We start from the raw sequence: 14,001 nt of genomic DNA on the forward strand, positions 1-14,001 counted from the left end.
AACCAGGACAAAATTAAAAAGTGTTATTTACATATTTTACAGCTATTTCATACTTAAATTTGACATTCAAATGCATGTGGCCACAGGGCATTTTCCATTAGACTGATTCAATACGCAAGTCACGCTGTGATCATAGATTACATGTGGACCAACATTTTCAAATGCAGGCTCTTAACACTAGGCTTTTAACCAGAGCTTAACCTCATTTTCATAAGACATGTTGTTGAGGCATGCTTGGCTTCCACTGGCTTTATAGTAGCTTGGGGTACTCACCGTTTTAATGAAAATCAGATTAACCTCAGTTATTTATTTAGACTTTATTCCAAAAAGAACTCCACACCCAACTTCTGGGTACCTACTCATGGCATTCTTTCAAATACACTTCATATACCTTAACTCAGAGAGTTTTGATCAGCAGTACTTCTTACGTGCATGTATCCCGAGAGCTCTTTCTCTCCACACAGAGAACATAAAAGGGCTGAACACATCCACTACCTGACCCCACTGCTTGCCCAAAGGGCTAGCTAATGGACTTGCTCCAATCCTGCCACTCTGAATGCAGGGGAAATGGTAGGTTGACAGTGAGATGTGTAAAAACACAGTCTCAGAATACTCTGGTTACTGAACAGGAAGCTTAGTTGCATTTCAGTGATTGTCCATAAGCCTTTCCAACCAGCCATCACTTACAAGCAAATAATACATCACAGATGTGAAAGCAAGATTTTGTGCAGTGGCACAAGGCTGGGTTGGTACACTGGGTCCCTCCAGCCACAGGGGTACATTTTGGTCACACAGAAGCTAATGAAATCAGTTTGCCCAATCTAGTCTGATTTTGTAGAAGTCTCTGGGGACACTGTACCAGAGATTACATGACTAAGAAAGTGTCCTACAGGGAATCAGTCAGCTTGCCGCACCCTCTGCAGCAGAATGCCTTGCGTATGTCCTGCTTGCATAACACAAACACAAGGTGTTAGTCCAAGAAGCTGCCTTACAAAATGGAGACTGATCTGCCCTTCATGACTAACAAAAGTCTATTCATGTTGCTTGCTCTGCCTTTCAACAGGCAATTTTTATTTTTGATAGGGAAATCTGACATATGTTCAACCACCTGCTTGTCTCTTAGTTTAATGATGAGAACATTGTCCTGCCCGGCTTGACACGGACCCATCTTTGCAATGCATAATGGTTATTACGTCTGCCATAACAATCACGCTAGCCATATACATAATGGTTATTTGTGTGCCACTTGCCCACAAGGGCAGATGGGGAAATCCTGTACACTGTGCTCATAGTTCTGGATTTTCAGGTGCTGATATATTTCTCACATCATGCAGATACACTGAGTCTGCAAATTTTTTGTCATTAGCGCAGTGGTCTAAGTAAAAGGTATGTACCAGTCCAGTCAGTCCAACCAGTGCTACTGGACAGGGGAATTCCCCTGCTAAACCACAAAGGAATTGGCAGGGCATTTCTAAATGTTACTCGATACACTGACATAAACCAGGTTTTGGAAGACCTGAAGCAAGTCCAATAACACACTGGCTCAAGCAGACCAACGCAAGCTGTTATGGTGGGGGTTAAGTTTAAGTGATTGGTCAGGATGACATCTCCCAAAATCTGTCACTGGTGATCTCCAAGTCAGACTGTGTGTTTTCAGGGCTCAACTGCCCATGAAGGAAGCAACACTACACAGCATGACTCCTCCGCAGTTTCAGGTCTGCCTGCTAACTGACAAAGGCAAAAAACCCACCACACCCAGGTCTGTAAGGGTCAGTATGTCCACGCTCGTTCTCTTCAGCTCTGTGGACTAGGTATGGAGAAGGGTATCAGGAGCTGCTGCCATCTAGATGCCCCTTTCTTTTGATAATATTGAAAGAAATAAAGATACCATGCTTCCTAGAAATGTTCAGTTCTCACAGACAGTCCAGGCATTTCAAACGCCCTCAGTTTGCGAGCATTTGCCTCTCACACAAAAAGCAATATTCGAATTCTGCTGAGCTGGAAAAGGCCATCTGGCTTTTAAATCTAATTAAAAGAATTGGTCGTTGATTTTCTGTTTAATTAAGACTGTGGGCAAAATGCTATTAAAATAATTACATTTTAATTATTGTGTTTATTTATAGATATTTTGATATTAAAATAAGCTATTAAAATTAATACTCAGTTTCTAAGACAAGACCATTAGTGAACAAAATAATCTGTCTTACAGTTAAGTTCTGACACCATGAACTGAGTGACCACTTTCCAGCTCTTTTAGCCTCCTGTGGTATGCAGTGTTACAGCTATCATTATCAAAAAAAACGAGCTCCAAAACATACATTATTGAATTACTCAGAGGAGATCTCAAGTTAGAAGAATTCCAACAGCAACAACCTAAAGTACAAGCACTCCTTGTATCCCATATCATTTTGTGTATCAAACTTGCAACATAAAATACCTTGCTCCTTTTTAGGAGCATCATCGCTGATGGACATATCAAGGCCTTCTTGACCCTTCACACAGCAAGCTCTGAAGACAATTCCACACTGGTATCCTATCTTCAGGCTGGGCTCACAACTCTGTCCTTGAATTTGGGCAGCCTTTCCCAGCAAGCAACAGTAACAACATGTCTGTTAAGAAAAAAAAAAAGAAGTCAAATCCTAGCCTTGAACAAATCAATGCAAATGTCAGCAGTCAAAAGTGTTATCTCACTTTGGTGAACTGATGGAAAACTTTCCGCAAACTCTTTAAGAATTCCTGGTATACTTAAGCTCAGACATTTTAATCTGTAGTTGAGTTCAGTGAGCTCTGCATCTGGCCTACACAGAGCCCAGCACAAATCCTGGATCCAGTTCTCACAGATATTGCATACGTGTGAATGTGTGTGCAAAGTGAAGTGGAGGACCAGAATGGTCCACACATGTATATGAAATTTCACTGCTCCCTGCCTGCATAGCCCAGTTTCAAACACCAGCAAACAGTAGGAATTGTTAGCACCTCTGCTTCCCGTTTGTGTCCAGGTCAATTAAAATGGAACACGATCAATGAATGCATAACTCAGTTTATAATTAAACTGCCTACTCAACTTCCCAGCAAAAAAATACCCGTCTGAGCTAACAGACAAACAAGCCAGAAAACATGATTCATCCAAAGGTAGTGTTAACAGGTCATAAAGAGAAGCTATTCTGCTCTGAAAAACAAGACTAATAGTCAAACATTATTTAAAAGCGTCACAGTCCTGACATGGCTTTCAGCAACAGAACACGACCTGCCTCTTCCAGACCTGCTGAACTATGGCCTGGGAATACACCACAGTAGTGAACACAGGTCAGGTCAACCCCATGGAGGTTACTTTCAGTTTTAAATAGCGGGGACACTGCTGATTTATTCAGTTTTCCTCCTTGCTGTTAGAAAGCAGTGAAGATGATTGGTTCTATGGAACTGCTGTCTGCCAGCCGCTGCTGTCATGTAAAAGCAGATTTAAGCTTTTATTGTTAATTTTATTATTCCTTCAGACTCTTTTTTTGCTTGAAGAAGATAGCCTGTGCCATTAAACAGAGCAGATGGAATACGAAATAACTAACCATTGAACTAAATTCCTGTAATTTGGTGTTTTAAGCACCATATCTATTGAAAAGAAAGCAACTATTAAATTTCTTTCATTATTCTGAGATGTATACCCTTGCCTATATTCTAAGTTTCCCCTTATAAGCTATTATATACGTTTCTCTCTGTACTGCTGTGAATTTTAAAACTGCAGTTTTAAAACATAGAGCAGTGTGAATGTAAAATAATAAAATCCTTTTTCTTGTTTCTTCAATATTTTTTTTTTTTACTTTACATCAGTTTGAAGTATTTAAGCATGCTTTGTACTTTGTCTTTAAATACACAACTGAATCCTTGCCCTGCTGCAGAAAGCTGTACGGCAGGAACTCTCCCCTTCTGGCCACTGCTGACGTCTTGTTTTCATGTCCACCATAACATTAAGATACATGTTTTCCCTTATCAACTACTGTTTGGTGGGATGGTTCCTCACTACTTTTCTTATTTGGTTCTTGAAATACTTCCATTCAGTGGTGGATGCTCTGGTTTCATCACTATTACATCTGGGATATTTCCATCTTTTCTGGCTTTTCTGGATCACTTTAGAAACAGATACTTGATTGCTTCCAAGAACTGCAACATTTCTGAATATTTATTGTGTCTAATGTATTTAATATTTTCCCGAGACATCCTTCTCAAAGTTTTTAACATCTGTCTATAATTTCATTAGATTTCCAATTTTCACAATCATAAATTAGAAGACAGAAATTAAAACTGAGCTAAAGATTCGTTGTTGCACTTAGGCTTGCATATTTTTGACATCCAAATATTATTCAAGTTACTGAATACAGAAGATACCTTGCCTAATTTTGACATTATATACTTCTGGATATCCTCACTGGCTTCTACTGTTAGGCATATGAATTGACGCAATGTATTTCTTCATCTTGTCACACGATGCTCAAATTGGTAGTTACAGAGTTTCTCTGCATTTTTTTGTAAAGACTGATCATTAACCTTGCCATTCTTGACATGTCGAATAACATTATGTTCTTTAATTCTTCCAGGTTGAGCCACCACTTGAAAGATCTCCGTCTCCAGCTAATATGAATATTCAAGTAGAGAGCTTGTTAAGTCTTGCAATGTCTGTAAGAAACTTTATCTTCATTTAACATAATTGTATGCACTGAACCATTTGTTCCAACCTATATTTATTCTAACCATACATGATGCATCTTGATTAACATCTTGATAATGATAATAACTTATGTTGCTATACCACAGCCAAAATGGTCTAGAGATGGAAAGTGTCAAATGTTTTCTTAACTGACGTTTATGGTAACTGGGTTTTAATATCGACCCTAGATGATTCTGCACTGGCAGTCCTAAAGGCTAACATTTCCTATTCAACTAAAGAAAAAAGATGGAGAAGGTGATGAATAGCCTTGTGCCCAGAGCACTCCCAGGACTTTGTAGACCTGCATATGTCTCCACACATTTCACCTATGAACTTGCAAAGTCACCTTTTCTTTCAGTTCTCCCACTGTGGAACGGTACTCATATAGCAGTGATAAAGCTAGTTTAACTCACGGTCATGGAGCACTCCGGTATTCTGAGACACAAAGCACCATGTCATTGTAACGATCGCTGTCCTGGTAGGATTAATCTCAACATTTCTTTTTTCACTCTCACCGTTTCAGGGTTGTTAGCCTGTTCTGAAAGTTTGGATCCTTTAGTCCTGCGTGCAGTCTAGACTCCCTGCCAATTCAGTTCTTGATGTGTTTGTAGCCCTTTTCGCCAGGTTGCCAAATGCCCCAAGGCATGCTGCAATGGCCCGTTTGCTAGAACCATCGCTGCCTTCAGGGGTAGTACAACCTATATTACATACTTTCCTGTAAGCGTGCATTACACACTTACTGCCTGTAAGCCTTTGCTGCTTAGTGATTCCAATAATAATCTCAAACATTTTTTAATTTTGCCTCTCCCCTGTTATTAACAAAAGCCCATGCAAGCTTCAAAGCCATGCCTTTATTTTCGTGTTTGGATAGGAAGCTGTGTCCTACTTGAAGTCCTCTGATCCCCTGACTGCTCTTACACCTTGCCTTTCCACAGAAAGGAATAAAGATGGAAGGCGTAAAGGAATTAAATAGTTACATGTGAGAAATTTGAAGATTTATTTTTGGTGTGATTAGGAAGCACCTGAAATTACTTTTATCATTAAGCTCTCTTAATCAGTTAAATTTTATAATTGTTCTTTATTATTTGTATCGCCATTTAAGTTACCAGATCTGAAAGGGTGAACCATGCATTAAGACTGCTTTTGCCTATCTGTCCACAAGAGGTCTCTCCCTTGCTTAAATCCAGACTAACTAGTAGATGCTATGAAAAACACTGAAAAAATTACAAATAATTCAGTGCAATTTTTCAGAACTTTTGAAGATCTAAACAAAACAAAACAAAAAAATGCTCAACATCCGAAGCACCGGAACTTTGTGCTTGCCTAAGATGCACAACAAAGTATTCTGGACAAAACTGGGGAGATAAGGCAGTACCTTGATCTTTGGAAAAAGAAAGTGCCTATGACAAATTTTTGGGAAAATATCCAAGCACCTTAAAGAAGGTCAAATTTCTGCAAGCTTCTCTCTTCTGCAGGGCTGCTGTGGTAGAAACTTTCAGAAAACCATTTCTACATCCCTGTATCAGCAACAAATCTGGAAATGGATCACTGTCTTTTGATGAAGATTTTAAAGATTAATATTTAGTTTTGCATCCTTTTTTTCAGGGCAAGAAAAGCTACGCTTCCAAAAAATTGGAGTAAAACTATGCTCATCGTTACCTATGTCTACCGCCTTTAAGTATGAAAGCTGAGGCAAGTGTTTTCAAAATATGGTCTTTTTATCTTCTTTCCAATCGCAAGTTTTGGATTCAAAAGAAAGATTAGCTGCCTCATTTGCTGCAAAGTGCTGTGATTAATCCTCCTAATTGCATTACTAAATTACTAAATCGCTCTTTCTGCTTCCTTGAAGGAGACAAAGAAGATCCAAAAGATTTCCTATGCTACGCTAAACAAAAATGGACTAACTCGGGCAAAATGAGATTCAAATGAGACAGGTTTGCCACGAATGTAAAAGTTTGTTTACCAGAGCATGGCACAATTGCCAAATACATTGTATGTCTCAGGGTCATCAGATTCAAAAGGTACTCAATGAAAGAAACTATGAATTGTTCACTAATACTAGATCGCGAAGCACCTGTGTCCATCATGGATCAAAGAGATTACCTGCAAAAATACTCTTACACCCTACCTTGGTACAGTTATTAAGTGTAGGATACTCCTATATTCCTGGGGGGAGGGCAGAACATAGCTCACAAAGATTAAGTAACACCGACTGTGTTTGTACCAGTAAATTAAACAGGGACAGAATATGGGCTCAGGTGTTGTCCCACAATCGTGCGTAATGTTTAAATATTAGCAAGCTTTAATGGCAACTAACATCCTCCCAGACAATGCTGGAGCATATTTTGGGGTTAGCACAGGCCAGGGAGCATTCCCAACGCCCCCCCACCCCCCCACCCCCCCACACTGTGTTTTACAGGGGAAAGACATCAGTGACGTGACATGAGCTGTGCTGAGACATTTATTCTCAGGGCCAGAGATCAAGGCCTAACCCATTTGGTTTAATAATACAGCTGTCACCACGAAAACTTGCCAGCTTTAAAGAAGTCTGGCTATTTAAAAAAACACCACCATCATTAACTGTTCTTCCTCATGCTGACAAGCCCACATAGGGAAACATCAGCCAATTGATGGGAAATGGGGTTTCCTTAAACAGTTGCATTCTGTTTTAGAGTTGTCCCATGACAGGTGTTTTAAAATAGCGTTGCTGTTATAAACCTGTCTCTGGAAGCAAGCACTTGAATCTGCACAGCACTCGCCATCACAGTCCTTGTTCATCTGTTCACAGCCCTTCAAAGCACTGACACAGGGGGCTAAATATTTTTTCATGCCACATTCAGGTTGAGGTGGACAGGTTTCCTAATGGAAAAAGCTGCACAGAGGTACCTCCATGCTAGGAGCACGGCATGCCCTGGACATGGCCAATAGGTGACCTATGTCCCCTCTGGGGGACACACTCCGCTGTGGGACAAAATCATGCTGCACTTGCAGACAAGTTTATGACAACCCAACAATGCCAGCCTCATCAGCATGTGTTACCTTTCTTCTGCCCACAGCAAGAACATGGATTACTTCACAGCCCTGGCACCAGCAGCATCCTACTGCCAGGAACATGATCAAGCCAGCATTTTTAAGAGGTAGAACCTGTGAGTCAGACATTGTCTGTCATCTTCTGTTATATAGACTTTTTAAACTGTATGAACCAAATATTCAGCTTCGAGCTGTGGGAAGAATTAAAATCACTCTCATCTATTTCCACCACCACTGGAAGAAATGTGTTAACGGGTCAAAGCTGTTCATGACTGGGTCATTGTCAAGGTCACTATCTTACTGGTGGAACTTTCTTCCAAAACCACTGCACAGCAGTATGGATATGCTCCTTTTCAGAAAATGAGGGACAAAATAATAAAGGTGGAGGGCAGGGCACAGATTAGCTAAAGATGCCAACAACAGGCATTTTTAGTCTAATATGAAATGCTATTATCACAAGCTAACAGATGTCTTCATTCAACTGTAAATCGAAGTCATGTTAAGTATGGACACATACACCAGCAGGAATTATAAGTATACTGAGAGGATTAACTTAAGTCCTACCCCTTTGAACCACCAATACTAAAAACCACTGAGTTCAACCTTAGGCCATGAAGTTCTAATGAAAGCTAAAGTCTGAAACAGGTCTCACCCATCCCTTCCTACCCTGTTGATGTCTTCTCTTCATGCAAAAGTAGTTTCCTAGTCAATTACCCATTCAAGACTTCACACTCTTTTGCATCCTACCCTCTGCCTCTGCTAAAACGCGATGAGACAGTCTGCTTCACTCAGCCAGAAACTGTTTCTCCCAAAGCAGCACAAAGCGGACAGCCTCAACGGAGACACAAGGTGTAGGTAGGAAAAAACTGTTTATGCACACCAAACTGAGTACAGCGACCTTCAGGGTCAACCCTTAATACCAATCTAGACAGTCAATACAATTTCTTAAAGATGAACAGGAGCAGCTCTGATGTCTTACCTTAAAGTACTCAGCTTCACAGGTGGAATTGTCACCAATATGTGAATCACACTCCTCGCGCACGCTGGCAAATTCCATCCCGTCTGAACAGTACTGCTTCTCCAGCTGACTGCGGCAGCACTGCACCTGCGTCATGCTGACAAAAGGATGGAAGCCATGGGAGAAGAATGTCACATATAGGTCAAGAACAGGTAACGCGAGTTTTAACAACTAGCACTTCCTCTAGTCTCACGGAAAGAGGCTCCTGTGGGCACACATTTTAGTTACAAAGTAGAAGTATTCTCTAGGAGTAGGCAGAATGTTCAGAAGATACGTTTAATACAATCTAACTGCCTATCTACCTTGCACTCTGTCATAACATTTTTTTTAATAAATGAGTAACTTCAACTACATTTGCCACAGGGCTCAAGGTCTCCGGGACTTGCACTCTTGCACATTTTGTGACAACTGGTAGCTGAACAGAGGATGGTGAGAACCAAACCAGTACTCTGACTGACAGAAAGGAAAAATCAAGCCCTAGGTGTTGTGAGAGCCTGCAACCCCACAGCCAGCCTACCGCTGGACCTGCTGCCCCTTGCTCAAACAGGTATGGCATGCTGAAGGAAGCTCAGCGTGTTGCTCTGCGGGACAATTAGAAGTGAAAATACCAAGGAAAGTCATAGCGAGAAACAGAGTGTATTGTAAGCAAAAGGCGAAGACAGACAAGGGAGAGAAGAGCATTACAGGGCAGGAGGTTGTGGAGAGGAGACAGGATAAAAGTCTGCAGGAAATTCAGGTTTGGCATTCCACTGTTCGTAAAATCATTCTATTTAATCTCCGTTTCAGTGAATAAATTGAAAACTCCTTCCTGTGGAAAAAAAAAATATCTGTGTGAGGAGGCTTTAAACTCCTCTACTCCTGTTGTTACTGCCACTTGAATGCAAAGTCCATTGAAGGAGGTACCTTCTCTCTTTACACTCTTACACTTTGCACTCACTGTTTTCATGCGTAACTCTGCTTAGTTTGGCAGTGTTGGAAGTGGAGCTTGCAGTTTAAAGATCTTCCACCACTACCTCCTGTAACAGACACTGGGAAACAGAAAAAAATTGAAGAGGAGTAACAAATCCGATTACGGATACAAGGATATAAACATATCCATGTGTTTTGTGATAACCCAGTTTCACTAGGAATAACGTTACCTGGGTTGCTAGGGGGAAAAGAAACTATCCCAAAGGCAACCCAAGCTGATAAATTCTATTTATAGTACAACAGGGATACCTAAAAGGCATGCCATGGTATGTTACAGCTCTATAAGAAATGCACAGAAAAACTTTATAAATTCACTTTTATACTCATCAGCTTGGGAAATCTTACACATCTTACAGACCAGCAACACAGAATGCATTCTCTTTGCTGTTAAGAGTATTCACCTGCTTCTTTTCCCCCTCAACTTTAGGTATTTGAACCGATGACTAAAAACTTTTCAAGGGTTACCTAGAAATACATACAATTATGCAAAGATATCCAGCAAAACAACACCCTTTACTCTTAAAAATCCTTTATCTACACCATTGGAAATTTTGCAAGTATAAGGAAGAGAGGTGAGTTAGTTGCACCACTGAGCTACAGGGTTCTCCTACTGTCATCTGAGATAAGTGGATTCCCATGCATCATGTCTGAAGGAGCCTCCCTGCTCTCCACGACCATAGCATGAGCTCTCCACTCCCAGGCAGCGTGAGGGACCCCCTCGCTCTAAAACCAGGCCATCCAGTCCCCAGCCAAAAGCAGGGGACACGTGGGTACTGGGTTCAGTTTCTCCGTGCCTATTGGTGAGGTGAGACTGTTGAGCTACATTCCTGAAGATTCCTGATTCTTATTTATTGGATTTTGTAATGGTCTGACTGTGCAGTTCTCACTCGGACAAAAAACAGCTATGAGATTTCAATGCATAGGAACAAAAAACAGGATAAGTTCATGAACAAATTACTCAAAAATAGACTCTAAAGTCATAGCAAGAAGTTAAGCCCAGGACAGTAACTTTATTTGGCAGAATATCTGAAGTTTTTTTTATATTTGATTTAGTTCCATTTGGAAGAATATGTAGCTTTTTTGTTGCTGAAATTCCCTCTGAAACAGAATTTCCATTCCCGGCCCAGCTCTGGGGTGGTCTGAGTGTCAGGACTTTGGAAGCCTGTGAAACCTGAACTTCAAGCCCAAGAGTGCGGGAGCTGAGACTTTCCAGCTCCTTTAGCCTTCCAAGTCCTGTTGAGAAGCTAGATATATTAGCCACAGACCAACAAACAAACAAACAGCGGCAGTCTTTCAGTAGAGCTGTTTGATTTCCAGTGTGGCTTTTTTCCCCCCCCCAAATACAAGTAATCTCTTTGAAATCGCTGACAAACTGGCAATTTCAACCAAAACAAAAAAGTTTCTTAAAATGTTTCCCACAGCTGCATTCACAAGTCATGTGGCCCACCGAACTGTAATAAGGAATTAAACATCAATTGAATACTAGATTAAAATACCATTTGTTCATTCTCAGAACAACAACAATAAAATCACACTTCATTGCCCAAATCCTAACAGCGAAGTTGCACTGGTAGCAAATATTGCTTGGGACTGTAAATGCTTGTGTGGCTGTAACAGAGGTAGAAATCCTTGAGAGATGGCAGAGAAAAATGCTAGAAAAATCTGCACCGTACTGGTCTTCCAGCTGCAACTCAGCCTGCCCAGCTGACCACCCCTTCCCCTTTGCACACCAGCCCACGTGCTGATGGCCGCCAGAGCGTACCACCACAAACCCTTCAGACTCCAATACTTCTGAGACAAAGAATCCCCCTCCCTGTCTTTGCTAAACGATGGGCATCTCCCAGGCTTATACCCTCATATAATACATAACCAGTTTCTGCTTCTCAGTGCGGTAAAGGAGTCATCCCCACTGGCTAATAGGACATCTAGATTTGTCTCTGTGTAAAACCTTTCAACTCTTCCTGTGTAGCACTCCTATTAAATTCATGTCCACAGACAGCTGACAATATTGATCTCTAAAACCCCAAAAAAGTATAAGAGTACTTTCCTGTATTTTTTTAATTACTCCTAATTTAAAAAGTCAACTACTTCCTCCTTATCTGCCATATTCTGATTTTCAGTTAATACAGTCCAACAGAACTTTACTGAAGTAGTTATATGTTTGCAATATGGTTGAAATCTTAAAACACTAAATATGGAATCTCTAGGAGCATGAGGCCTCATAACTGACATTCACTCAGGATATGTCAGGTAAAATCATGCATCTCTGAAAGATGAGTTTTATTCATGGCTCACTAGTGAACAGGAATCACTCAGACATTTTTTTTAAAAAAAATCATTATTCTTTGCTGCAGGTGCTGATCTAAAATTAAAGTTATTTCATTACCAGGTAATTTGATTATAAATCAAGTTAAGAAATCATGTTTTATGTTCTCACTTTTACTTTCTGTTAAAATTTAACCAATGCTACTGATCTTCATGAAATGAATTTCCAGCTGAAGATCTACATGCCCATCTACCACCACAATCCATTCAAACTTCTTATTCTTTTTCCCCAGAGGATGCGCTCCTAAACCAGCACAGATTTCATAATCACCTCTTTTTCCTTTCATTTATTTCCATAAAGGCATTAAATTCTACTTGGCTCTGAAAACAATGTCTTTGTTGTCAATTTAATTTCATTAACCTTTGCCTCTCTCCTACTTACTAGCCCACTTTCAAACTACATCAGTGCTATTCATGTGCACAGTGGAAGGTCTTGGACAAAACCAAGTTTTAAAACAAAGAAAAGGGAATGATTCCACTTCGGAATTATTTTGCAAAAACAAGCTGGGTCTTCCACCCTTAGACCTTTCAGTTTGCAGTTTAACATGCTACAGAAATGAACTTAGAAAATTAAGAGCAAGAGCTCTAGTATTACGAGTGACACCGTATGACAAATGAAAATAATAAAGAGCACCTCCACAATGAAAATATATACATTTGATCATGAAATTAGCAAAGGGCTCAAGTAAATGATTCAACAACCCTCAAAATTAACCAGCTGCAATCCATAAACAACCTTTGTAGGCTACATAACAAAAATTATCTTGAAGGAGAAGGGTAAAATTACATTGATATCATATATTATGTAGGGAAACAATACTGATAATCTTGTGGCAGAGGAAGACCGAGTTTGACATTATTCACAAAGTGAAGTAAGCAACTTATCCTAAATGACTGGCAATAAGCCCCTGGCAACACAGCAGACTGTTCTATCCCTCCAGCTGTGAAGCCCAAAATCTTGGTGATGGCGTAGCACACTTAGCAGGCTACAGAGAAGAGATAATAATTAAGACAGACAAGTTCTCCAAAAATTACTTTTAAAGAGCTTTTTCCAGCATAAAACCGTCACAATTTCCATGTCCAAAATCTCAGGCTCTTTCAGACTTACAATGGCATAAATCACTAAACATCTATCAGCAGTTGAGCATCTGGTGCCTATCACTCCAAACACTCTTCTTGCCTTATCACTTCCTCGTGTTCCCATCTGAGTCTGCATCCAAGTGCTGCCACTTGTCTCTGCTTGATAACACAGATCACCTTTTTGTTGTGTTTTTGCACAGTGCCTAGCAGACTGTTCTGTAGCTTCTTCTTTCATGCATTCTTGCAACACTAATAATAAATTATGTTATTCCCAGTGTAACTCCAAAAAGACTTTACACAGTGCTGAAGGCATGCAATTCTCATATGGAGGGATGCTGTTTCTGATCAAGGAGCTAAGTTCACTTGCTAAGAGCTCTGGGAAGGGGAAACTCTTCATTATGAAAAAAAGAAGATTTATTGGGTGGGTTGAGTTCCAAAAATAAATGGCAGCTCTTTCCAGCTGCTCTGAGTTTAACCATATCACAAGAAAATGGATGAATGGGCAAAAAGCTGCTGTTAGGACAGCCAAAGATATTATTAAAACTCAACACTCATATTTACTTGAGTCATGAAGACACAGCAATGAGGCGTACTCATTTCTGGGACAAGCAACCACAGTAACTGATTGCAGACACGACTGGACGTTGAGCCCAGAGCCTTGTTTCAACTTAAATGCAGCTGAGTAACAGCAGCCAGATTGATCAGATGAATTCTTGTGAACTTCAGACAGGGGGCTGCCTCACCTGTGGTATAGGAGAAGAAAGCGAGCACAACTGCAGTTTGAACTGTACCATATTCAGCAAGTGTCACTCACATTGATGGCAAGTCCCTCAAAAACCACAAGAAAATTTGGGGGAAGGATCCTAAAAAGATGCTAAAC

At 40.4% G+C, this 14,001-nt stretch overlaps 1 protein-coding gene across 3 annotated transcripts in view; it reads right to left on the reverse strand.

Annotated features, from left to right (window-relative positions):
• Positions 1-14,001, reverse strand: part of FBLN1 (fibulin 1) — an 81,711-nt gene that overhangs the window by 50,772 nt on the left and 16,938 nt on the right. For all 3 annotated transcript variants that reach the window (XM_040594440.1, XM_040594442.1, XM_040594441.1), the window contains exons 3-4: positions 8,709-8,844; positions 2,438-2,609 (exon numbers count right to left, since the gene is read on the reverse strand). In XM_040594440.1, the coding sequence (XP_040450374.1) occupies positions 2,438-2,609; positions 8,709-8,844 (308 nt within the window). The remainder of the gene's footprint in view (positions 1-2,437; positions 2,610-8,708; positions 8,845-14,001) is intronic.

Source organism: Falco naumanni, chromosome 5 (assembly GCF_017639655.2).
Source record: "Falco naumanni isolate bFalNau1 chromosome 5, bFalNau1.pat, whole genome shotgun sequence".
Taxonomy (NCBI): domain Eukaryota; kingdom Metazoa; phylum Chordata; class Aves; order Falconiformes; family Falconidae; genus Falco; species Falco naumanni.